The 27,034-nt window shown below is 47.0% G+C and overlaps 1 protein-coding gene and 1 long non-coding RNA gene across 10 annotated transcripts in view; one reads left to right on the top strand and one right to left on the bottom strand.

Moving 5' to 3' along the window:
• Window positions 1-958: 958 nt before the first annotated feature.
• LOC149525544 (uncharacterized) lies at window positions 959-25,665 on the bottom strand. The gene is made up of 2 exons (XR_016348524.1): window positions 25,526-25,665; window positions 959-2,262 (listed from the first exon to the last, which is right to left on the bottom strand). It is a non-coding gene; the product is annotated as an uncharacterized LOC149525544 (long non-coding RNA).
• Window positions 25,290-27,034, top strand: part of SRPK2 (SRSF protein kinase 2) — a 248,897-nt gene continuing 247,152 nt past the window's right edge. For 5 of the 9 annotated variants that reach the window (XM_089775461.1, XM_089775449.1, XM_089775459.1 and 2 more), the window contains exons 1-2: window positions 25,377-25,444; window positions 25,546-25,618. Coding sequence is in view for 2 of the 9 variants with exons in the window: in XM_089775444.1 (XP_089631570.1) it covers window positions 25,429-25,444; window positions 25,546-25,618 (89 nt within the window). In the remaining 7 variants the exon portion in view is untranslated. Of the gene's footprint in view, window positions 25,445-25,545; window positions 25,619-27,034 lie in introns of all 9 variants that reach the window. The other 4 variants (XM_089775444.1, XM_089775439.1, XM_089775453.1 and 1 more) reach the window with 2 other exon arrangements.

Genomic DNA, 27,034 nt, shown 5'->3' with positions numbered 1-27,034 from the left:
CGCCCCCCAGAGGTTTCTTAGTCCTGCCCTCACAAAGTCCTGCCAGGAGATGGGGTAAGTAGGGGGTTGCTCCAGATGTAAGGGGGGGGGAAGGGAGGGTGACCTCAGAGATCTCCTGAGGGCCCTGGCACCCCTGTGATTCTCTGTTTGTCTTCTACAGGTGGTGAGGGCCATCAACACCATGGATCATCAACCTGGGCGACATCGACCCCATCATTGCTGAATTTGCCGGTATGCTTCTTCAGCTGTGGAGGGGCTGTTGTTGGCACCCACATCCCCATCTGGGCCCTTGACCACCGGGCATCTTTCTACATTAACTGGAAGGGATACTTTTCAATGGTCCTGCATGCCCTCATTGACCACCGCAGCCAGTTCACCAACATCTATATCGGGTGGTCAGGGAAGGCGCACGACACCCACGTCTTCCGAAACTCCAGCATCTTCCAGAAGCAGTATGCTGGTACTTTCTTCCCCAACTGCACCATCAAGGTTGAGGACGTAGACATGCCGATGTTCATTGTGGGAGACGCAGCTTACCCTCAGATGCTCTGGCTCATGAAGCCCTACACCAGACATCTTGACCCCATCAGGGAATGTTTTAATGCCAGACACAGCGGGGCCTGCATGGTGGTGGAGGGCATCTTCGGGCATCTGAAGGTGCGGTTCCATTGTCTCCGCACCCAGCTGGATGTTGGGAAGCGGAACATCCCCCAAGTGATGGCTGCATGTTGTGTCCTTCACAATATATGTTAAACGATGTGAGAGACGTTCCTGCTAGGGTGGGGGGCAGAGGCTGACCAGCTCGGCAGGGCCTTCGAGTAGCCATGCAGGACTGAGTGGCCATGCATATCCAGGAGGCCCTGAGGGAGAGTTTCTCACAAGGATTTCAGTGGTAGAAATGTAGCCGTGTTAGTCTGGTGTAGCTGAAACAAAATACAGGTCTATGTAGCACTTTAAAGACTAACAAGATGGTTTATTAGATGATGAGCTTTCGTGGGCCAGACCCACTTCCTCAGATCAAATAATGGAAGAAAATAGTCACAACCATATATACCAAAGGATACAATTTTAAAAAAATGAACACACATGAAAAGGACAAATCACATTACAGAACAGAAGGGGGATGGGGGGGGGGGAAGGAGGTGAATGCCAGTGAGTTAATGATATTAGAGGTGGGGAAGGGGAGATGTCTGTGAGTTAATAGAATTAGAGGTGATAATGGGGGAAGCTATCTTTGTAATGGGTAAGATAGCTGGGATCTTTGTGAATGCTAAAATTCGACACTCTCCGCACGGGACTTAACAAGGACCCCAGCTATCTTACCCATTACAAAGATAGCTTCCCCCATTATCACCTCTAATTCTGTTAACTCACAGACATCTCCCCTTCCCCACCTCTAATATCATTAACTCACTGGCATTCACCTCCTTTCCCCCCCCCCCCATCCCCCTTCTGTTCTGCAATGTGATTTGTCCTTTTCATGTGTGTTCATTTTTTTAAAATTGTATCCTTTGGTATATATGGTTGTGACTATTTTCTTCCATTATTTGATCTGAGGAAGTGGGTCTGGCCAACGAAAGCTCATCATCTAATAAACCATCTTGTTAGTCTTTAAAGTGCTACATAGACCTGTATAAGGATTTCAGTGACACTCTCCCCTGGGTCTCCCCACAAGGGGCCTGTGCATTGCCCCTCTGTGCCTTTCCTCCCACACCCTTCCCATCTCCCCTTCCATGTAGAGACAATAAAACACATTTTTTGGTTTTGAAAAAATAAACTGTTTATTTTTTTATTTGGGGAAGAAGTAACCAGGGAAAGAACCTGGGAGAGGGGAGAAGAGAGGAGGAGGAGGGGGGAGAAGGGAGCTGGAAGGGAGAGGAGGGGTGAGGAGAGGCTCAGGACTGAGGCTAGAAGTAATGCCTCGTGTGCGGGGACCTCAGCAGCCACAGGGGCAGAGAGGCTAGGGGGAGAAGCAGGAGCTGGAGCAGGGGCTGGAATGGGCTGGAGCAGGCACCATGCCGGTGATGAGGGCTTGTACTGCCACACATATGGTGCAGCTCTGCTCCAGCATCTCCTGCCAGGTCTCTTGCTGCAGCTGGATAGCCTCCTCCAGTCTCCGGTCCAGAGTGTGCTTCAAGGCTTGGCAGTGCAGAGATGTGCTCCCTCTGGGTTTCCTTCTGGGTTCTCCTGCACCAGCGGGTCACATGGTGTGGGGTAGCTGCCCTGGGTGGTGTCATCCGCCCCCTCTCGCAGCTGGTCCAGCTGTAGAGAACAGAGAGACTGTCAGTCATGCCAGGAGACACTGTGCCAGAAGCCCTGCCGTCATCTGTGACAGTTCTTGGGTCAGATGAAAGCAATATGCTTGGAGCAAGGTCACCTGAGGCCTGGACAGCGGCCCTTTCCTGCAGAGGAAATGTCCAAGGGGGGGAGCCTCACTCCCCCCACATCGCAGGGATAAGCAGACATGGGAAGGCACCGACCAGGTCTGGCAGCAGCTCCATTCCATGGGGAGAAGACTTGTATTCCTGCCTGCTGGGAGGAGGGGTAGGGGATTGTGGGGAGATTTGTATGCTGGGAGGGATAGCTCAGTGGTTTGAGCATTGGCTTACTAAACCCCTGGTTGTGAGCTCAATCCTTGAGACAGCTATTTGGGGCAAAAATCTGTCAGGGATGGTACTTGGTACTGCTGGGAAAGCAGTAGACTAGACTAGCTGACCTTTCAAGGGTTCTAGAAGGTAGGTGGTCTCCATTCATATAATTTTTAAAGGGATAGTCTCATATGTCAGCTGTCCTCCAGGTATCTTGACGTTTTCTTGAAAAAGGGCAAATTCGCCTGTATTTTCTGTCTCCCCGCCTCCCATCAGTACTGGTGGGTCCTGCTGCTGGCAGTGTTTGGTCTTGGTGTACTTTTGCTTCACGTCTGGGCATAGTGGTGCGGAGGTACACAAGGGAAGGACGAAGGAACAACAGAAGAGGAGGGAGTTGTTTGAGTGTGTGCTCTCCTTAATGTCCAACACTACCAAAGCATCAGTGCCAGTAGATTCACCTCCAAGCTGGCCTGTCCTGTAGCCAATGCAACAAATAGTCAATTCTGGAGTAGGAAGGGTATGATCCTAAGAGTATCCCAGTGCCAGAGGCCACGGAATTTATTGGGATCAGGTAGTGAGTTTCGGCTAACCCACTGACGAATTTAATATACCCCAATTCACTTACATCATAATTGGAATCTGCTCTGCTGTGTATCACAATGATGCTAGCAGAGTTAATACTGGAATAGCTTGGGAAAGTGTCCTCCCATGGTGGAGAAAACAAGACAGCCTTCCCCAGAAATCTTCTGCAAAATATTACAGAGTACTATATGAAAATTCCCTGGAGCTTCCATTATATTGGTGTGTGATTGCTTGAAAAACTAGGAAGATACAGAGTGTTATCCAAACTTCAGTAGGTCACACAAAATCATATAAAAGCAAAAATAAATTGAGAAATGAGTATGTGTACTAAGACATTATACAACATCACAATTCCTTACATATCTTCTTCAGCGGGCAGACGTACACAAAGCATACCTTACTCTCCTGGATCCAGCCACAGTACTGGGCCTATAAAGCAGCAGTTTCTTAGTGAAAGCTCTTCCTCTTGATAGATATTGTGCAACACACAGCACATCCCAATAATATGAATGACATTGGGCATATTGAATAGTAATAGAGAGGTAGCCATGTTAGTCTGATCTTGCTAAAACAAAAGGAAAAACTATGTAGCACTTTAAAGACTAACAAGATGGTTTAATAGGTGATGAGCTTTCTTGGGCCAGATCCACTTCCTCAGATCATAATCTGGAAGAGAATCGGATGCTAATTACCTAACCCATTACAAAGATAGCTTCCCCACTTAACACCCCTGATTAGCCATTCATTGACTCATAAATAGCTATTTCCTCCTTGCCTTCCTCTCCCTCACCCCACCTTCTGTACTAAATCTGATTTGTCAGTTTAATAATGTGTTCAATTTTTTCATTGTATTCCTTTGGTATATATGGTCATGCCAATTCTCTTCCAGAATATGATCTGAGGATGTGGGTCTGGCCCATGAAAGCTCATCGCCTATTAAACCATCTTGTTAGTCTTTAAAGTGGTACATAGTTTTTCCTTTTGATTGGCCAAATGAACATTCTTCTACTATCCTGCAACTAATAGGGGTGTAATTACCCCGATTCTTCCAGATGCTCTGAAATCAGGGCAGAAGAAGATTGCCTAGGTCCCCTAAAATAGCAATGCATACAGACATCCTGTAAATAACCATATTATCTGGAGGGAATAAGATCCCTTCTTTGCCAAACAAGTAAATACCAGATTCCCTAAACACCCTGGCTACGTCTACACTGTGCAGTCTTGCGCAAGAACATATGCAAATAAGGCATGGCTATGAATATCACTGCACCTTATTTGCATACTTAATGAGCTGCCATTTTGCACAAGAGCTGTTCTGCCATTTATTTTCAGGCAGAATGGCTCTTGCGCAAGAGGAGGGTTTTGCACAAGAAGGAGCAGTATAGACTGCTCCTTCTTGTGCAAAAGCTACTTGCGCAAAAATGGCAGCTCATTAAGTATGCAAATGAGGTACAGTGATATTCATGTACCGGATATGTTGGGCAGCCTATTTTACATGCCTCTGTTGGCAGAGGCATGTAATCTAGACATACTCATAGGGTATGTCTAGACTGCCTCCCTCTGTCGGCAGAGGGATGCAGATTAGGCATATCGACATTGCAAATGAGGCAGGCGGCATGAGGGATCTGTCGAAAAAGGCTTTCTTTCTCAACAGAGCTCCCTGTAGACTGCCTCTTTTTGCCGACAAAGTGCTGAGTCAGCAAAACACGGTGGCCATTTTTATGCAAATTAGGCACGGGATATTGAAATCCCTGACTCATTTGCAATGTCGACCTGCCTAATCTGCATCCCTCTGCCGACGGAGGGAGGCAGTCTAGACATACCCTATGAGTATGTCTAGATTACATGCCTCTGCCAACAGAGGCATGTAAAATAGGCTGTCCAACATAGTCAATGAAGCAAGGATTTAAATACCCCCGGCTTCATTAAAATAAAAATGGCCACCACGCTGTGCCGGCTCAGCTGATCGTCGGCACAGCACGCAAGTCAAGACGTAGATCGGTCGACAGGGGAAGCCTTTGTCGACCAATCCTGTAAACCTCGTTTCACGAGGCATAAGGGAAGCCAAGAGTATGCACATTATTTCCTCACCTTCGTTGTCCTGCACCTTATGTAGTCATCTACACAAGTACAAGGTAAGACAAAGTGGTTGTAAAACATTGCTACATTGAAATGGAAAAAATAAAACCCACTATATTTATCTGTAAGAAACAACTGTACCAACACAAAATGGAATGGTTCACTCCTCTGTGCTTCTGGACATGATTAGAATACAACTGACTCTGTTTGAAATGTTTTCTGTGTTATTTGATGTTGTGTAACTTAACAGTAGGCGTAAAGAGAATTTTAAATGTCTGGAGGTGGATAATTGATCTTTATGCAGTTCTGTGACATTGACTGAGTTCATAAATGCTCTCAATAAAGGCTACAGAGAGCTGTTAATAGTGACTGGCTAATGAGCCAAGCAGTTCTACATCCACACTAAAAACTAACTGTAAGGTCTTATGACAATTGTTTGTTTCCATAAAAATTCATTTTATTGCAAAATAATGTTTTTCTATTTCATAGTTATAGTATGCATAGAATTAAATTTGAACGGGTTCTCGTGCATTTTATAGGTAGGGTTTCTAGCACTGCTTGTTATTAAGGTTGCCTTACTCTTTCCATTGTAAGACTGTGTATTCTATTGCTTATAACTTGCTATAACTGTAACTATAAGTGCTTGGAAAGAAAGTTTCCCATGATGGATATCTGCCTCAGGCTGAATTGTATTGGAAAATTTCATCCATTTCTGAGAGCCAGGCTGGAGAAAAGTGTTGTTTTGAGCATCTGAAAAATCAGAATGCTCACATGCTCCATAGAGACATAAAGCATAACAGATAAAATATCCAAGGATGCCAGCCTCACTGAACATGCTCCATTTGCTAGTACTGACCAGACAGCATGCATCATCCACATACAGCAACTGAGCATGCTCAAGCCCAGGGCTAGTTAGATTCAAGAGAACTTTCCCTGAAATTTCCTGTAATAGCTGCTCTGGGCCAAGAACTAGGGTTGCCATCTGTCTTATCACACAAACCCAAATACTCTTGCTGCCCTGTCCCTTCCCTAAGAACCAACCCTTACCCCTTCTCTGTGTCCTGCTCTCTTGTTTCCCCCGCATCCCCCAGCTTGCTCTCCTCCACCCTACGGGTCCCATATGAAGAGAGGTTAAAGCGACTGGGACTTTTCAGTTTAGAAAAGAGGAGACTGAGAGGTATATAAAATCATGAGTGGTGTGAAGAGGGCGAATAAAGAAAAGTTATTTATTAGTTCCCATAATAGAAGAACTAGAGGACACCAAATTAAATTAATGGGTAGCAGGTTTAAAACTAATAAAAGAAAGTTCTTCTTCACACAGCGCGTAGTCAACCTGTGGAACTCCTTGCCAGAGGAGGCTGTGAAGGCTAGAACTATAACAGAGTTTAAAGAGAAGCTAGATAATTTCATGGAGGTTAGGTCCATAAAAAGCTATTAGCCAGGGGATAGAAATGGTGTCCCTGGCCTCTGTTTGTCAGAGGCTGGAGAAGGATGGCAGGAGACAAATCGCTTGATCATTGTCTTCGGTCCACCCTCTCTGGGGCACCTGGTGCTGGCCACTGTTGGCAGACAGGCTACTGGGTTAGATGGACCTTTGGTCTGACCCAGTATGGCTGTTCTTATGTTCTTATGATTTACCCTCACTCAACTTCGGCAGGTTGGAACAGGGGATTGCAGTTATTTGGGGGTTGAAGACTGTGGCATGGAGCCAAAAGGCTCACAGTTTGGGAGAGAGTTCCGGGCTGAGCCTGGGGTAAAGGGTGGCATGCATGAGTAGGGTGCAAGTTCTGGCAGGGAGTTTGGATGCTGGAGGGGGATCAAGGCTGGGGCAGGAGTTTGGGATGTAGCAAATGCAAGTTCTGGGCAACTCTCAGGTGACAGTGCAGTGAGATTAAGGTAGACTACCTGGCTTTGCATCATTCTCAGAAGTGGTCAGCATGCCCTTGGGGAGGGGGTGGAGAGAAAGGAGGCTCTGTGCTCTGCCCTCTGCTGCATGCACCACCCCTGGAGCTCCCATTGGCTGCAGTCCCTGGCTAACGGGAGTCGTGGAGTCAGTGCTCAGAATAAGGGCATTGTATGGAAATTACTGGACCATATTCTAGGGCAGCGGTTCTCAAACTTTTTGGGCTCTGGAGCCCTTTACGTGCATAAAAATTTATGCGGAGCCCCAGCGGTCCACTGATTGTATGTGTTGTACCTATCGATGTTTCCAGTTTGTCAACCGTGCAGAGCCCCTGGAGATGTCTTGCGGAGTCCTGGGGCTCCGCAGAGCACAATTTGAGAAACACCGCTCTAGGGTTTGCAGGGACGTGGTGGCCACTTCTGAGAGTAGCGCAGTCCTGCTGTGGCATTGGTCTTTTAGTGGCTTAAAATCTCCCAGTTTGGCTTCCATATCCTCCAGGAGATAGAGCCTGATGCTGGGAGACTCCCAACAAAAGCAGGAGGGTGGGCAACCCTTCCAGGGAGAAATTGAGTATCAGGGGTGAGAGCTGGAAGCCTGTCTTTCAGTACCCTTACTGAACTCCCTCTGCTGGCACCCAGGCAGCCTGTAGGATAAAGTTCTGATCTGAATGCTAAAAGCACAAAATCTAGACTAAAGTGAGGGATAGTAACAGCTTGGGACGGGGAGGCTGGAAAAACTAGCATTGGAGGTGGTGAGACAGAAACTGGAAGTGGCTGGGCAATGAGATTGGTATCTGATGTGGAAAAGAAGAGAGATGGCTTGGACAAGGAGATTGGGAACCAAGTGAGCAGAACAGTTGGGAATTGGGAGTTGGAGAGGAGTGCTTTACATCTGTGTTAATTAATTTACCTTCACACAGCTCTTCTGAGGTAATGGGGTATTAGTCCCAGTTTACAGGTGAGGAAGTGAAGCACAAAGAGAGTGAAGTAAAAAATACGTGCTGATACTGGGTGCCTAAGCTGAAACACCAAGGACCTGATTATTTAGAGTACTTAGCATTAGATAGATACAGTAGTTCCTCGTTTAACACATGCCCACTTAACACGTTTTTGCGATAGCACGATTTTTTTTTTTTAGGGAACATTTTTCGAACAACACAACCGTCCCTGTAATAACATGATTTTCCTGACTGGCCGGCCGGTTGCCGGCAGCTGCGCAGGGCTTCCCCTGCCTCCGTGCAAAGCAGTGGAGGTTCGCAGGTGGCCGCACTGTTCCCCGGCAACCCCCTCTGGCTGGATGCCTCACTCCCTCTCCTCTGCCCCCTGCTTGCGGCCCGCTGGCCAGTTTCTCCAGCTGGCCAGCTGCCGGAAGCTGCGTGGGGCTTCCCCTGCCTCCTTTCGTCCCGCGAGGAGGGGTTGCTGGGGAACAATGCAGCCAGCTGCGAACCTCTGCTGCTTTGCAAGGAGGCAGGGGAAGCCCCGCGCAGGGCGACTGGCCAGCTGGGGAAACCCAGCTGCCAGCTGCAAGCGGGGGGCAGAGGAGAGGGAGCGGGGCATCCAACCAGAGGAGGTCTCCGGGGAACAGCGCAGCCAGCTCTGAACCTCTGCCACTTTGCAAGGAGGCAGGGGAAGCCCTGCGCAGACCAGCCAGCTGGAGAAACCCAGCTGCTGGCTGCAAGCCCCCTCCTCTGTCCTCCCCTTTCTGTCCTCAGAGCCAAACACCTCCCTTCCTTGCTGTAACCCAGTCCCCTTTCTCCCCCAACCTTATGTCCCGGTCCCAACAGACACTACTGCAACCACACCTTTTCCATTATTTTCAATGGGAAAATTGACCCCGCATAACATGTTTTCACTTAACACGATCATTTTCTGAAACATATCTATAGCGTTAAATGAGGAATTACTGTATATATTCCAGGGCAGATCCCAATGCTATCATCTGAAGCTGGGAAGCCCAGCCTGTTGCAAATCAGGCTCAATGGTGTCAGATAAGTCCTCCCACCCCCTAGAAAACTAGGACTACACATCTAAACCTGGTCTGAATGAATGTTTTCCTGCCAACTATATGGAAGGGGGAGAGACTGTGGATGGGTTTATATAAATACTTTTTGCTCCTGCTCTGCTTAGCTATTCAGCGGATAGAGTGGTGTCAAAGGGTATGTCTACACTACCACCCTAGTTCGAACTAGGGTGGTTAATGTAGGCAACCGGAGTTGTAAATGAAGCCCGGGATTTGAATTTCCCGGGCTTCATTTACATATTGCCGGGCGCCGCCATTTTTAAATGTCCGCTAGTTTGGACTCCGTGCCCGCGGCTACACGCGGCACGAACTAGGTAGTTCGGATTAGGCTTCCTATTCTGAACTACCGTTACTCCTCGTGGAACAAGGTGTATCAGTAGTTCGGAATAGGAAGCCTAATCCGAACTACCTAGTTCGTGCCACGTGTAGCCACGGGCACGGAGTCCGAACTAGCGGACATTTAAAAATGGCGGTGCCCGGCAATATGCAAATGAAGCCCGGGAAATTCAAATCCCGAGCTTCATTTGCAACTCCGGTTGCCTACATTAACCACCCTAGTTCGAACTAGGGTGGTAGTATAGACATACCCAAAGTGATCAATTTTGGCTGCGGTTGGGTGAAAAGTCACATTAGTACTGAATGAAGGGGTAGTGAAAGAAGGTCCTCAACTATCTTACCCATTACCAAGATAGCGTCCCCAATTATCACCTCTAATACCATTAGCTCACAAACATCCCACTCTCCCCACCTCTAATATCATCAATTCACAGACACTTACCTTCCTACCTTCCCCCCACCCTGGATCTCCCTCCTGTTCTGAAATGTGATTTGTCCTTTTCATATGTGTTCATTTTTTTAAATTGTATCCTTTGGTATATATGGCTGTGACTATTTTCTTCCACTATTTGATCTGAGGAAGTGGGTCTGGCCCATGAAAGCTCATCATCTAATAAACCATCTTGTTAGTCTTTAAAGTGCTACATTGTCCTGCATTTTGCTTACACAGGAGTTTCTGTGGGGTGGGGTGCTTTTTTTGTAAATGTGGACCTCAAGGGTGAATGAATCCCCCCATGGTTTCCCAAGTAAGTGGCGGATTATCTCCAGCCTTCTGCTGGCTGGTCAGAGCATGGGGGAGGGAGCCTTAGGCAGTGCACAGCTCCTGTCTCCCCTGGCGGCCAGAGCATGCTTACTTTGGGGGGATCATGAGAAGGGAGCTTTCATACCCTTCGCACCCTCCTTGCTACAGGCTTGTGAAATATGGTTACAATGTTATAATTATTGGAGGAACACAGAGAAGCCTCACACAGAAACTCTGCGTTAGATGCAGGGACAGAATTCAGTTCTCTAGGGCTGCATTCAACTGCCTTAAACATGAGATCCTCCTTTCTCTTTCTGCAGTCTGCTGACTCATTCACTTCACACCATCCAGCTTCTGAAACAATGAAGCAGGATTCCTGCAGACAGCATTCTTCTTTACTGCACAACCCTGATTCATCCCCAGAGTAGTTCTGGCCTACTCACTGAATAAGGCAGGTGTCCCATGGGGAAAAAAAAGCATGTGATCATGCAATAAAAGACTGTATCATAATGCATATGCATCAAGGGGCTAAATAAAAGTCACACAGGCAACCTTAATTTGGCTTTTCTTCAGTTTTGAGTGCTTGTTTTAAAAAGAACATTTTTAATGTTGAAGTGTAGTTTTTTTGTGTGTAATATACATAAATTGTGACTCTATATGTATGTAATGCAAACATTGATTTGGCTTTGGGTAAAAACACATATTATGTGGCTTTTTCCCTTCCTTGATATGTTCATGAAACTCCAGTTAATGTTAACAAGAATTATGTATGTTCATCTGATGGAAACTAGATTATCTACAACTCTGATCCTGCAAGTGGAAGATATCCCCTGAAGATACCACAGTGGGGAACAAGCCTGTTGATTCTTCCAGAATATGACAGTGAAACCCATTGCATGCATGCATCTGTGTATGTGCAAGCCTGTACGCACGCACACACACACACAGAGAGCTTCTTCACAAAATTGGTCTAGGATTTAATTATTTTGTGCTTTCTAAAGTTTGTTTTCATCAAAGCCTGTGCCAAATCTCATAGTGGTACACTGATACTGAGTTTTGGGGAATTTATACTTCTGTTGAATAATCCATGTACAGTAAAACTCCAATAGTCCGGCATCCAATTGTCTGGCGCTCCCGATAGTCCAGCATCAAAATGGCAAGAGCTCCTGATGGAACCGGGACAGAACCCAGAACCGCTCAGGTCAGCCACTCTCACGTGGGTTACAGCAGGGAGGGGAGGTGTTTGGCTCTGGAGAAGGGAAGGGGAAGGGAGGGGGATTAGGTTGAACATGGTGTCCCGGCCAGCTCCTTGAGAAGCCGGCAGCTCAGTGCACGTGCCCCAGTGCCTGGAGGGAGACGCACGGCTGTACCGGCTTTCCCGGGAGCCGAGCATAAGGTTGGGAGTGGGGGAGGGGGATTGGGTTACAGCAGGGAGGCAAGATGTTTGGTTCTGGAGAAGGGAAGGGGACTGGGTTGCACACAGCGTCCCGGCCAACTCATTGAGAAGCTGGCTGCTCAGCTCATGTGCCCCAGTGCATTGAGGGAGACACACGGCTGTACCGGCGGCTCCAGGGCCCGAGCATAAGGTGGGGGCAGGGGATTGGGTTGGGAGTATGCGGTACCTCCTGATACTCCGGCATATCCGATAATCTGGCATCACCTAGGTCCCAAAAGTGCCAGATTATTGGAAGTCTACTGTATATAGAGAAGACACCACAATCTTAAACCATGAAGGAATTCTATCTTCTATTAGTTCCAGTTGTTTGTCTTTTGGATAACCACTGCTGCTGGCATAATTGAGGTAGCGAAAGAGGCTGGTTGGAGAACAGGTGGGGGAGGTCAGTGACTTCCCACATGCTATCTGGCTTATTTTAGATTGACACACTTTGGACTAACTGAGTAAGGAACACAGATAGTTATTGTTTAGCTGTTGTCTGAGTAGACACATGGAGCTAGATTGGGGCGGGGAACTTTTTTTGGATCGGGAGGCTGCTGACCCACAGAAAAATAAGATGGGGGCCACACACAAGTGAAAAGCAAAAATAAAAAAACAAAACAAAAAATACCAAAATCCCTCTCTGGTGTGGCCCTGACTGAGAAGCAGAAAGACACTCCCCTCATTTCCCTCTCAAACCAGAGACTGGAGTGTGCAGGCTAGTAGATTTTGTATGCTCCAGCCCCATGGTGGGGTGGCGGGGGGCTGGAGTGCCAGTGCGGCTCCTCAATGCTGGGAGGGAAGCCCAGAGCCCCAGGCTAGATTTTCCCTCTGGGGTAGATTTTCAAAGGAGCTCAGCTCCCACTCCTTCAGTTACCCAAATAAAGGTTAGATTTTCAAAACTGTTCAGCACCTAGCAATTCCCATTGTTACATTTATGAGCAGATTTTCAAAAGAACTCAGTATACCATGTGCTCAGATATTTTGGAAATCTAGCTGATTAGGGCTTGCATACATTTGGAATTTTTGCACCAGTTTATAAAGAATTAATACAAAGCCCTAGGGTGGAAGTGCTGGAGTAGTTTGATTAATCCTAGTTTGATGCTGGGGTAAATCATGCCAATGCAAGCACTGTATTATATCCATTCAATGCATCTACACTTGAGGAATGTGGGGATTTATGCCTTAAATTCTGAACTTTGATCTACCCTTTGCAATATTTATGATTAGATACCTGTCTTCATCTACAGGTATTTAAAAACTATTTCTGTTTTTTTGTGTATTGTTTTTTTCTAATAATTATCATAATATTGATCACTTTGTAGATCTTTGTCATTATTATAATTTACATGGTAAGTTGTATTTTTAAGAGCTCTTAACAACATTAGTAATTTTCACTACACTCCTATGGGTACATGTAATTATCCCTATTTTACGAATGAAAAACAAGAGTCACGGACAAGTCACGAAACATACGTACAGGAACACAATATGTCAGTGGTAGTGCCGGGGTTTGAATTAAGGAGTTCTTGGCTTCCTGTTTCAATGCCTGAGGTTCAGGGCCAGAGCAACTCCCCACCCCCATCACAGGCCCCACTCCACTCTTCCCCAAAGCCCCATCCCTGCTCCACCACCTTGCCCAAAGCTCCCTCCTCTGGAGCATTGGGACTGGAAGATTACTGGGGGGACCTGTGTGACGGACTGGGCCGTGTCTGGGCACAGCTGAGGGCGTCCGCTCAGGGCGAATTGCTCGAATCCGGGGCTTCTTACGGCCCCCAACTGGTGACCTTTCCACACAGGCCACAAACCAGTCCCACAGAGCGCTTCAGCAACCTGCCTGAAGCCTCCTGAGCAAAACCCCTCCGACACCCCAGCAATATCCGTGCCCCAGATGGCCCCGGGCCTCATACACAGGTGGGGGGTCCTAACACCCAATCCCACCTACACCGAACAAGTTCTGTCCGGTTCCAAGAAACCAGCCACAGATCCCTGGTCAATTTACCCTCTGGACCTTACCCACAAATCACGCTGGGCCAATCCTTTAGAATCTATATCTAAAGGTTTATTATTACAAGAAAGAAAAGCCTGAGAGTAAGGTTATTAAAGTACAGTACGTTACATGCACCGAATCTCCCAGTTCTCAATGCAGGCTCTAGCAGAGATGTTGCAGCTGCTGGTTTAAAAGTTCTTATTGCACATCCTACGATCAGGATGGGTTCACAGGTCTTCCGGGCTCTTCAATCCCTGCAATGCTGCCTCTGGGATGAAGTGCTGAGCTGAGAACAAAATGGCATCGACCGCATGGCCTCTTTATACCTCCTTCCTGGCCTCTTCTGGTCTCAGCCGGTCACCTGGTCCTCAGCCTCTCTCTGCTGGCAGCTCTTGGGTCTCTGCCCTCCTGCTTTAGGTGTGTCTTTGGGCCATCAAGGGCCATTGTTCCACAGGGCTTCACTACTCAGCCTGTCCATAGCAATGCTCAACCACATTCACAGAAATATTCAGCTTCCACACAGATTACAGATTCCTACCTACACACATAGACATTATACACTCACATAAATAGCGTACATAAGATCAACAAACAATAATCTCCCATTCAATACCCCACATGGCTCCCCCCATACCAATTTCTGGGGCCAACACCCCCACCTAGGGGTGCAGCAGCGATCTGGCTGCTTCCCTCCAATTCAGCAACGTGACAACCTGGTGCTGGGTGGCAGAAGGAGTTGTCCCCATTCACCTTGGCAGCAAGAGCTAGAGCAACCAAACAGTCTGCTCCACTATGCCCTGCCCTCCCACATGTAACCCCTCCTGTTCACTAGCCCAGTGTGAAGTTACTCAGCATTGGGGAAGCCTTGTGACTTCTTACACAACTGTGGGAGGCTAGGCCTGAGGCTCCTTGGTGTGCTCTGCGTTGTGTATTGTGTGTGCGTGCACCTCAGACCAGACCCACTCAGACAAAGCACCAGGAACAGGCTTTATTCTGTAAAAAAACATAGAACAGGATCACAGTTCAGCAGCCCCTCCTCTCTGCAAGCAGCCTGCGGGCTGCTACCAGCTCAGTCCCTGCTGAGACCCTGCTGGGGGCAGAGGTTACAGCACACAACACAGCCCCCTTACAACATGTTCCAACTCCCACAGTAACTAAGCCCGCAACAACCATATCCATGTTCTCCCTTTGTGTCACTTAAACTCCTCTTAGGATGCTCTATTGCCCTTTTTGATCCTACCTGTAAAAACATAGAACAGAATCACAGTTCAGCAGCCCCTCCTCTCTGCATGCAGCCTGTGTGCTGCTCCTAGCTCTGACCCTGCTCAGACCCTGCTAGGGGCAAAGGGTACATCCTGACAGGAACCAGGAAGTTCTCCCAACATGCTGCAGTTTGTGGTCCACAGCTTGTAGTTCCCAGGGCTGCTGTTGAAGCACACTGGACGTTGAGCTACTCATATGCCTGCCCACCTGCCTTTGCTGCTACTGGTATGACCTTGTGCGTGTCTAGGAGCTCTGCAGCCTGCCCAGGCAATTTAAAATAGCCACCATCACTACTGAACTCAATCCAGCAGAAGAGTCTGTCTTGTCCAGGGGTCTCTCTTTCTGCCCCACGTCCCCCACAAACTGGATACAATTTTGTGGTGACCTTGAAGCTTTTTTTCGCCACCTCTGCCTCCGAGAATATTTCCAAACCACCAATGAACACCAATCTGACCTACCAGATCCCCCCTATCAACACAAAAGGAAGAATAATTCTATATGGACTCCCCCTGATGGTTGGAATTACAATCTGGATTTCTATATACAAAGCTTCCGCAACAACGCACAGACTGACATTATTCGCAAACAACAACAAGCGACACACAATCTCAGCCACGCTGAACAACATGCCGTCCAGAGTCGCAAAAACAACCTGGACATTATAATCAAACCAGCTGACAAAGGTGGTGCTGTGGTCATTATGAATAAGGCCGACTATAACCAAGAGGCAACCAGACAACTCTCCAACACCACATTTTACAAACCTCTCTCCTCTGATCCTACCTCGGAATACCAAAAGAAATTACTCTATCTTCTTAAAAGCCTCCCTACAGCTACTCGGGAACAAATCCACACAGAAACACCTTCTGACCCCCGACCAGGATTTTTCTATCTGCTTCCCAAGATCCATAAACCTGGACACCCCGGACGCCCCATCATCTCTGGTATTGGCACACTCACTACTGGTCTATCCAGCTATGTAGACTCTCTCCTCAAACCCTACGCAACAAACACCCCCAGCTATCTCCAAGACACTACTGACTTCCTAAGGAAACTACAAAACATCGATTACCTCCCCAATAACACCATCCTTGCCACCATGGATGTAGAAGCACTATACACCAACATCCCACATGAAGACGGATTACAAGCTATTAGAAACACTATCCCAGAGGACACCACTGCCAACCTGATAGCAGACCTATGTAACTTTGTTCTCACCCACAATTATTCCCAGTTTGAGAACAACTTGTACCTCCAGATCAGCGGCACAGCCATGGGTACACGCATGGCCCCACAGTATGCTAATATCTTTATGGCTGACCTAGAACAACGTTTCCTCAACTCCCGTCCCCTTTTACCACTTCTCTACTTACGCTACATCGATGACATCTTTATAATCTGGATGCATGGCCAAGAATCACTGGAGACATTCCACAGAGATTTCAACAACCTACACCCCACCATCAACCTCAGCCTGGACCATTCCACACGGGAGATCCATTTCCTGGACACCACAGTACAAATCAACAATGGAAAATTAGACACCACCCTCTTCAGAAAACCCACTGACTCATACAGTTACCTACATGCTTCCAGCTCCCATCCAGCACACACCATACAATCCATCATCTATAGCCAAGCCCTTCGATACAACCGCATCTGCTCTAATCCCACTGACAGAGACCAGAAACTTCAGGATCTCTACCAAGCATTTATAAACCTCAACTACCCACCCGGAGAAATAAAAAAGCAAATTGAAAGAGCCAAACAAATACCTAGAAACCATCTACTACAAGACAGACCCAAGAAAACCAACAATAGAACACCACTTGTCATCACCTACAGCTCCCAACTTAAACCTGTCCAACACATTATCAATAAATTACAGCCTATACTGGAACAGGACACTAAACTCCAAGAAGCTCTGGGAGACAGACCTATAGTCTCCTATAGACAACCACCTAACCTCAAGATGATTCTTACCAACAACCACAGGACATACCACACTAATACCAACCCTGGTACTTTCCCTTGCAACAAACCCCGTTGCCAGCTTTGTCCACATATTCACTCTGCTGACACCATTACTGGGCCTAACCAAGTGAGTTATAAGATCAAGAATACATATTCCTGCGCCTCCAGAAATATAATCTATGCTATCATGTGCCGAAAGTGTCCGTCTGCTATGTACATTGGACAAACGTCTCAGACACTTCGCCAAAGAATCAATGCCCACAAAACAGACATTAGACAGGATCACAAAGAAAAAACAGTTGCTTGCCATTTCAACCAGAAAGGACACTGTCTCAATGACCTACTCACCTGCATCCTACTTCAGAAGACATTCAAATCTGCACTTGAAAGAGAATCTTCTGAACTGGCATTCATGCTAAAATTCGACACTCTCCGTGGGGGCATGAACAAAGACTCCAGCTATCTTACCCATTACAAAGATAGCTTCCCTAATTATCACCTCTAACACTATTAACTCACAGACATCTACCCTTCCCCACCTCTAATATCATTAACTCACAGGCATTCACCTTCTTTTCCCTCCCCCCCCCCTCCCCCCGCATCCCCCTTCTGTTCTGAAATGTGATTTGTCCTTTTCATATGTGTTCACTTTTTTTTAATTGTATCCTTTGGTATATATGGCTGTGACTATTTTCTTCCATTATTTGATCTGATGAAGTGGGTCTGGCCCACGAAAGCTCATCATCTAATAAACCATCTTTTTAGTCTTTAAAGTGCTACATAGTCCTGTATTTTGTTACTGCCATAACAGTGACCCCTGGGCTTTTTTAAATCACCTGGTACGTCTAGACTACATGGCTCTGCTGAGGACTGGGGTATGTGCCATGGTCCTGAGGGCTGCCTGCCACTGGCCTCACCCCTTCTACCCAAGGCCCTGGCAGTGCACAGATGCCCCTTAACTCACCTTGCCCAGGGGCCCATCAAGGCTGTCGTCTCCCCTGTGGATCTTTAAGAATAACTCTTAACAACTGTTGTTCCACCTAACTGAGTAGGTGTATTTAGAAGATAACTACACATGAAACTGCTTAGGAACAGGGGAGAAGAGCTATTTTTAATAACATTTATCCCAGTGGCTAGAGTACTCACTTGGGAGATGGGAGATCCTGCTTCAAGTCTTTCCTGTGCCTGAGGTGAAGGGATTTGAACAGGGCTCTGTCACCTCTCAGGTGAGTACACTAGGCCAATGTTTCTCAACCAGTGGTACGAGTACCCTTAGGGGTACTTGAGAGAAGTCTGGGGGGCATATCAACACAACTGAAACTTATAGAAAACTGAATTTTTGTTTTAAGTTTTACAGAGTTTTATTATTTTTGTATGTTTACACCCAAAAATTTCATCGTCCGCCCAGCTACGATTAAGTTGTTTAAACAAATGTGTTGCAACAGTAGAAAAAAATTGTGCGTGTCTGAAAACTATAGGTACTGGGGGTACTTACACTTTTTGGGGGGGGAAAAGGAGTACTAATTTTTTTGTGGAAAAGGGGTATTTTATAAAAAAAGTTTGAGAAACACTGCACTAGGCTGTAGGATATTCTCATGTGGGGCTCTCCAAAGCTGTCCTATTGAACTTGTTGCACTTTAACAGAATACTGTAATTAAATGTTGGGTCAGAAAAAGAGTTTGAATGACTCTATAATCCCATGATTAAAGCACTCACTTGAGAGGTGCAGATTCTTCTTGAAATTCCTTCTAACCAGGCAAAGAGGGGACTTGAATTGGGGGGGTCTTCCCCATCTTCCATGAGTAACCCAACCCCTGGTCTACAGATTAGAGGGGAATCCCTCCTCTTTCCTCACCCCTGGCTTTTTTGTGTCAAGTTAGTCAGCTTCTGAGCATGCTTAAGGGATTGATCCTGGGTTTGCATGAGGTTTAGGCACTCAGACACCTATTTTTCTCTAATTCTTGGGATCACCAGCAGAGATTTGGTGCCTTCCTGCGACTTGAGCTAAGGGGCCAAACTCTGAGAAAGAGGCAGGGCATTGCACACACCCTTCTTACTAGCATCTCCCATTGGCAATTTTAGGTGGTTCCTCACCTAGCATGCAGGGTGTGTGAATTGCATTTTAAGGAATCTGTCTTTCCCCATTTATTGTAAAGGTGTCTTGGCTCCTATCTCAGGCATTGTGGATTGCAGTGTTGGTCCTGTGATTTTCAAGTTTCTAAAAGTTAAGAGTTGTGATGCTGAGTATTGCAAAGCCTAAATCCTTGTGGATCTAGACCATCATAACTTTACTGATGTGAGCAGTTTCATTGATTTCAGGGGTACTACTTACATGAGTAAAATTTTACACAATCTTAAGTGTTTGCAATAAGAACATAAGAACGGCCGTACTGGGTCAGACCAAAGGTCCATCTAGCCCAGTATCCTGTCTGCCAACAGTGGCCAGCACCAGGTGCCCCAGAGAGGGTAGACCGAAGACAATGATCAAGCGATTTGTCTCCTGCCATCCCTCTCCAGCCTCTGACAAACAGAGGCCAAAGAAACCATTTTATCCCCTGGCTAATAGCCTTTTATGGACCTAACCTCCATGAAATTATCTAGCTTCTCTTTAAAATCTATTATAGTCCTAGCCTTCACAGCCTCCTCTCACAAGGAGTTCCACAGGTTGACTACATGCTGTGTGAAGAAGAACTTTCTTTTATTAATTTTAAACCTGCTACCCATTAATTTCATTTGGTGTCCTCTAGTTCTTCTATTTAGGGAACTAATAAATAACTTTTCTTTATCTGCCCTCTCCAATGAAGGCTATATTATCATCCTTCCATATTTATCCACTATTGCCATTAATTTACCTACTAATTTAGTTAAGTCTATGTCATACTTCTCTGTGCATATGCATACATTTTCAGTTCTTTCATTTATTTAGTAATATTTGTGTGTGAGTACATTATACACATACTTTGTATTAATAAATTGTATAATTGTACTAGAAGATTTACCTGGTATTTGGTCAGGTCCATAACTCAAAAAATATTTTTTTAATTTAAATTGTTGTTCTGGGGTAGGGTTGGAAATGAAGGATTCGATATGCAGGCTGCCCCAGGTAGAGAGGACCACCCCAGCCTCCTCTCACAGCAGAACTTGGGGCCAGGTAAGAAGTGCCTGTCCATGGCCATTGCAGGTACAGTGAGCACAGTCAGGGGAGGGATGCATATACCCCAACTGGGGGACAGAGACACATGCAGATAAACAAACACACAGACAGACAAACTCTCTGAAACATATAGTTGATAGCTGTCCTTTTCTCTTTCCCTTCGCCTGCTAGCCCAATGGGGTTATAGCTGTCTTAGTCCCCATCTCTGGCCCCTTGCTGCGCCCTGTGGTCGTTCTGAATATAACTCCCTCCTACCAGATCCCTCCCTTTCCAATTTATGAGAAATAATGGAATTATTTGCATATCCCATTATCCTGACAGAACCAAACCATTACCTTTCTTTAAATTATGATAAGAGGAAGCTGCATACCAAATTTGGCAATCCTAGCTTTACTGTTTACATACCCCTAGTGACATACCGGGGAAAATACTTCAAGAACAGTCCATGTTTGCCTAGACACACCTACTCTGTTTTGGTGTTCAGCATGATGGAGCTGCTTTGCCAAAATTGTCAAATCTTGCTAGTTTGGGGTTACAAATTATTTTGAATTCAGGGGTAATGAAATTATACCCTATGGCTATGTCTACACTACACATTTTTGTGGCAGAAAATATGCTAATAAGGGACTCATTAGCATAAGTTGTGACATCATTAGCATATTTTCTGCCATTTCTTTTTGCGCAAGGGGTTTTTGCGTAAAAAGAAGCAACGTGAATGGGTTTTTTTGCACAAAAACCCCATTTTTCATAAGATCCTTATGCCTGTCACCACTTATGCCTTATTGTATGACTAAAGTGCTTAGCATGTCTTGACACTGAGGGTCACCCTAACCTGAACTTCACTTGCTGACCTGAGAGAAGGGTTGCTAAATCCAAGTGAAGATGAGTAGGCGTATGTGTTTCCATGTAGTGTTATGGATTCTGCCCAAAGATACCATTTGGTCTGCTTCTCTCTGCCATGGGTTTCCAAACTGGGGGGCATGCCACCCAGGGGCATGTGAAGAAATTCTGGGGGGGGGGGGGGGGGGCGTGAGGTGACCCAGCTACCCCCGCATCAATCTCACCCCAAGTTTTGATGCTATTTTTTTGGGAGGGAGTCGTGAGGGTTTCTCAAAAATCAAAAAGGGGGCATGATGCCGAAAAGTTTGGAAACCACTGCGAGTCTAGCATATACAGTAAACTTCTGATAATCTGGCACCTTTAGGACCCGGGGGTGCCAGATTATCAGATATGCCGGACTATTGGAAGGGGGGGGCTATAAGGGGTCTGGGGTAGAGTGGGGGAATGCGCCCCTCAGCGCTGCGGGACCAACCCGGCAGCACCCCAGCTGCTCTGCCCCAGGCGTCCCCGATTCAGCCGCTGCTGAAACTGACCAGCACCTGACACCGGGAAGCCTGGGGCAGAGCAGCTGGGGTGCTCTGCCCTGGGCTTCCCAGAGTCAGCTGCTGGTCAGTTTCAGCAGCAGCTGACTTGGGGAAGTCTGGGGCAGAGCAGCTGGTCTCGCAGCGCCGAGGGGCGCATCCCCCCCCCACACTCCACGCCATAGCCCCTGTTTCAGCGCTGCATTTCAAGTGTAGTGGACAGGCTCAGTCCTGGCTCCTGTTGGGTCCTGGAGCTCAGACCCCTGCTAGACAGGGATTGCTGCTACCCTGCACTGCTGCCTCTTTCTCAGAAGCAGCAGCACAGGATGACAGAGGGCTGGTCCACGAGAGGACCAGCTCCCACCTGGCACCCCACATTGCTGCCTCTGATACAATGACTGCCAGCCCCACCTCCGGGGACTATAGAATAGTCAACTAACCAATAAAATGTAATGAGGTTACTCGACTATTCAAATAACCCATATTTAACATCCCTAGTACAGGGCAGGGTCAGTGACCATGATTGAAACTGCCCCAAGCCCCCCGGCTCTTTCCCCTACGCTGCCCTGAGTCCTCATACAGTCCAACACCCTACCCTGAGCTTGTGCATCAATGGGTATTGTTTGCTACACTGCAAGATCACTTTTTAAAAAAAGCCTAATGGGAATGAAACTGTATTAATAACAGAAAAACAGATGTATCACTTTAATTATAGCAAAATGCAGGACAATGTAGCACTTTAAAGACTAACAAACCATCTTGTTAGTCTTTAAAGTGCTACATTGTCCTGCATTTTGCTTCAGCTACCCCAGACTAACATGGCTACATCTCTATCACTTTAATTATACATATTTTACATTCACTAGAAACAAAATGCTCCCCTTCACTTTTCAGTTTTTACTTCCTATAGGATGGCTGTGATATGACAGTATCTGTAAGAAATTTAAATGTACAAACCCCTGTATGAAGTCTCAATGACTTTTAGTTACTTTATTGCAGACCTTTCCAGAAGAAAGGATGACTCAAGAGTGACTCTTTCAAATTTTGCTGGCATTGGCAAATATGTTAGCAACACGACATGGTCAGTACTATTAAAGAACTGAAAGAATCAGCATAAACACTGATCTTTTCCCACTGCTAGAAGATCATTGACCAATACTACATAAATTGTATATGGAATGAGATAGCATTCTGAAAGAGTTTTGCTTCATTCTTTATGATATATAGGGTATTAGAGTACAGGGAACATTAAATGGGGCATTTCATAGCTTCAATCAAATGACATTCTTTTAACATAATTTCTTATATGAAATTGTCTAGTTTTTTTTTAAAGCAAATTCTGTTCTATATAGGTTTGAATACCACACTTATCACTATAGTATATGAGGTTCTTCAAGCAATGCATATGTCATGTGGTATTTCTGCTATCAACCCCTCCCAAGAAGCATGTGCAGTGGAGTGTCTTGTTTTGGTAGTTTTTTTGTTGTTTTTGTTAAATATACCAATTGCTGTGTGTTTATATTAGAGAAGACAAGGCAAAAAATGCCTTGCACTTGAAGTGGAAAGTAGTGAGGTTATGTTAATCCCTACTTCCCAGGGGAGTTCATTCTATAGTCTCAGACCACCTGCAAAAGTTCTGTCTCTGACATAGATGGACTTTACTCAGATTGTTGAGAATTCCACTGTGCCAGAGGAGAGAAGCTGTTGACCATAGTCTTTGTCCAAGAACTTCTAAATTATCTTTTAGGTATGGGAGCACTTGATAAGTACCAAGCCTTTGACCTTAATTAAAAATTCTATTGGAAGTCAGTATAAAGAGTTGAGAATAGAATAATAGAATCATAGAATACTAGAACTGGAAGGGACCTTGAGAGGTCATCGAGTCCAGTCCCCTGCCCTCATGGCATGACCAAATACTGTCTAGACCATCCCCGATAGACATTTATCTAACCTACTCTTAAATATCTCCAGAGATGGAGATTCCACAACCTCCCTGGGCAATTTATTCCAGTGTTTGACTACCCTGACAGTTAGGAACTTTTTCCTAATGTCCAACCCTAAACCTCCCTTGTTGCAGTTTAAGCCCATTGCTTCTTGTCCAAACCTCAGAGGCCAAGATGAACAAGTTTTCTCTCTCCTCCTTATGACACCCTTTTAGATACCTGAAAACTGTTATCATGTCCTCCCTCAATCTTCTCTTTTCTAAACTAAACAGACCCAATTCTTTCAGCCTTCCTTCATAGGTCATGTTCTCTAGACCTTTAATCATTCTTGTTGCTCTTCTCTGGACCCTCTCCAATTTCTCCACATCCTTCTTGAAATGCAGTGCCCAGAACTGGACACAGTACTCCAACTGAGGCCTAACTAGCGCAGAGTAGAGCGGAAGAATGACTTCTCGTGTCTTGCTCACAACACACCTGTTAATAGGTGTCATGTACTTATAGTAGCCCATGTTTCTAAGAGGAGATGCTGCAGTGTTTGTATTCATTGGAATTTCTGAAGTACTGGCAGTTTCATGCCAAGGTATATTGCATTTCTGTAGTCCAACTGAGAGATGATGTAGGCATGAATAACTGAGGCCAGGTGAGGTCTTCATCTGCCAGGTGGGAGAGTCTTCTAATCAACTGGAGATGATAAAAAGCATTCCTCATTGCCATTGTGGTGTGAGAGCTCAGAGTTAGCAAGGGCTAGACTATGAACTGACCAATTGTGGATGTGAACCTTTATTCAAAGGAGACTGCACCATGGCTGCAAAATGCTAAAAATATTATTCTGGTCCACAAGCATCACCTCCATTTTGCTTAGGTTCAGTTTCAGCCAACTGTTCTTCACCCATAAACTGATCTTATTCAAGCATTGTGCCATCTTAGTGACAATGGCATGGTTGTAGCTGGGGAATGGTAGGGGTAACCTGCATATTGCTTGCAGGGTAGACAGTGCCATTTCGTGTGCATTTCATATCAGTTCACATTGTGGCTACATGTAGATATTGAAAAAGCTTGGATAGCAAATTCACTTTTGTAGAATCCATTTCCCATTAGCTGTCTCTGGGTACTTCCCTGTACGGACTCAGACAATTTTAGCACATTACCCTAGTCTCCTGCCACTTTTCTCAGGCAAGACAATACTATCTCACAGTCAACTGTTGAATGGCATCCAGGAGGATGAGAGTAGATGTCTGTCCTGTATCCATTAAAAGAATAGATCATCCATCTGTGCCAGTAAAGCCATTTCAGTCTCGTTTCTTGGCTTAAATCCAGATTGTGTCACAATGAAAATGTTAGCTTCCAACCCCATAGAGACAAAGGGCACTTTTAAAGTTTAGAACTTGGCGAACTTTGAATAGAATTTCATCTCACTAGCAAAAGGCACCTCCCTGACCAGAGGCTTCTTTCCCTGCTAAAATCCAAATCCTGCTGTAAGCAATGGAGGTGTTACAGGTTCACCCCCCCCCCCCTTTCAGGAATGTGTATTAAAGGGTGTTAGGAAACGTGACTAGGCAGCCCTGCTTAGAACCTCTTGTAATATAAAGAACGTGGTGGCGAGCGCCAGCGGCCATAGCACCAGACTATGGGGCGGAAAAGGTGGGTTCTATTCCTGGCTGGAAGCCCATGGGTTAGGTGGGCCAAATGGCTTCCTTCCTTTGCCTTGTGTGTAGGGTCCCTGAGGCAGGATCTGCCCTTCAGGACCTACGTACAGAGACTAGGGCAAAGGACCCCGGTCTCCGCTGGGGTCGCTCTTGGGACCCTGGGCAGGCTGAGGAGCCGTTAACGATGCTAATAGGGAAGGCCACGCAGCACCCACTACTTCCACTCCCTCCCACCCAGTGGCCTGGGCGGCACCTGCCCGCCCCCTCACCGCCCTGCCCCGCCCCCCGCCGGCCCTGCCCGGGGGGGAGGCTGCGCCTGCGCGTTGGCTGGAGGGGCTGCCGCTCCGTGCCCGGCGCTCTCGGACCCGGCTGGCGGGCGGCGGAAGAGGGGCCGGCGGTGGGGCAGCGCCATGAGTTCCCGGAAAGGTACGGGCCGGCTGTGGGAGCCCAGCGCGGCACCGGCGCCTCGGAGGGGGGTTGAGGAAAGTGCCGCGCGCGCCCACTAACCTGTGCCCGTCTCTCCCCAGTGCTGGCTCTGCAGGCCCGGAGGCGGCGGCCCAAGCAGCCCGCGGCGGCTGGCAGGAGGGACAAGCACAAAAAGTGAGTGCGGAGCCCTGTCCCCCCATCGACCCGCCGCGGGACTCCCATATCCCGACGGGACGTCCGACCCCCCTCCCCCCCGCCATCTGCGACCGCCCCGTCACCGCCCCCTCCCAGAACCCCCCCATTTCTCCCGGACCGCCCCCCGGAGCCCCCAACATCTCGCTGGGACATTCTCCTCGCCCCGGACCTCCGTATCCTGTAGGTATGCGGTCCCCAAGGACGCTTGAACATCCCTCTGGGACAGCTTCCTGGAACATACCCTACTGGAACGGACCTCCCAGGACACACCCGTGTTCCCCTAGGTTAGCACCCATCCTGCCAGGGCACCACCAGGACCCCCTTTTGCTCAAGATGGCCCCCATTTCCTCAGATCCCTCCAGACAGCCTCCCCCCATTTCCCCATATTCCACCGGGAAACCTGCCAGGCCTCCATCCCTCCCATATCAGTCCAAACAGCTGCCTTTGAACCACCCTATCTCTCTCTAGAACAACCCCCTCTCCTTTCCTTCTCCCCCATATCTCACTGGGACAGTCCCCTTCCCCAGGACCATCAATCCCCATATTTTCCAGGGGTGTGTTCTTTTATGCCCTGCTGGGACAGCTTTCTAGGATGCCCCCTCATCCCCATATTTCTCCAGAAAACAATGGGGCCATTCCATATCTCCATTCCATATCTCCGTGAGCACAGTACTTCTTGTGTAGGCACCCCTCCCATGTCCTATATAGGAACAGATTCTCTCCTGACTTGTAATAGAAATGTAGCTGTGTTAGTCTGGGGTAGCTGAAGCAAAATGCAGGACAATGTAGCACTTTAAAGACTAACAAGATGGTTTATTAGATGATGAGCTTTCGTGGGCCAGACCCACTTCCTCAGATCAAAGCTCATCATCTAATAAACCATCTTGTTAGTCTTTAAAGTGCTACATTGTCCTGCATTTTGCTTCTCCTGACTTGGGCTCCCTATCCTTCCTACTGGAACAGATCCCTGCTTAGATCTCTCCTTTGCCCCCACATTCAGCTGGAACAGGGGGTACCCTGCCTACATAACCCTTTGGGTCATGATATCCCTTCCTGTGCACCTGTTCCTCATCCTGCTGGGAACGGGCATCCCTGGACAGTCTGTCATACTTGCAGGATAGATCCCACCCATATCTCTGAGACAGGATGCTTACCTCCTCCTCCTCTCCTGTTTGCCATCCATATTTTCTCTAAGAGAGTCAAGCAGAGATGGCCCCTAGTAGTGCCAAACATAATACTCTCCCTGGGATATCAGTCCCTCCATACTTCCCTACACCTTCCCAGAGGACTGGATTCACTGGGATACCTACTCTCTCAATAGCCCCTTTTACCCCCTACCCCAGAAGACATGACCTTCTGTTATGATCATCCCCCTTCCAGCTCTTCATATTACTC

Source organism: Pelodiscus sinensis, chromosome 1, assembly GCF_052426305.1.
Source record: "Pelodiscus sinensis isolate ZL-2025 chromosome 1, ASM5242630v1, whole genome shotgun sequence".
NCBI classification, from domain to species: Eukaryota; Metazoa; Chordata; order Testudines; family Trionychidae; genus Pelodiscus; species Pelodiscus sinensis.
This window is presented reverse-complemented; position numbering and strand designations above follow the sequence as displayed.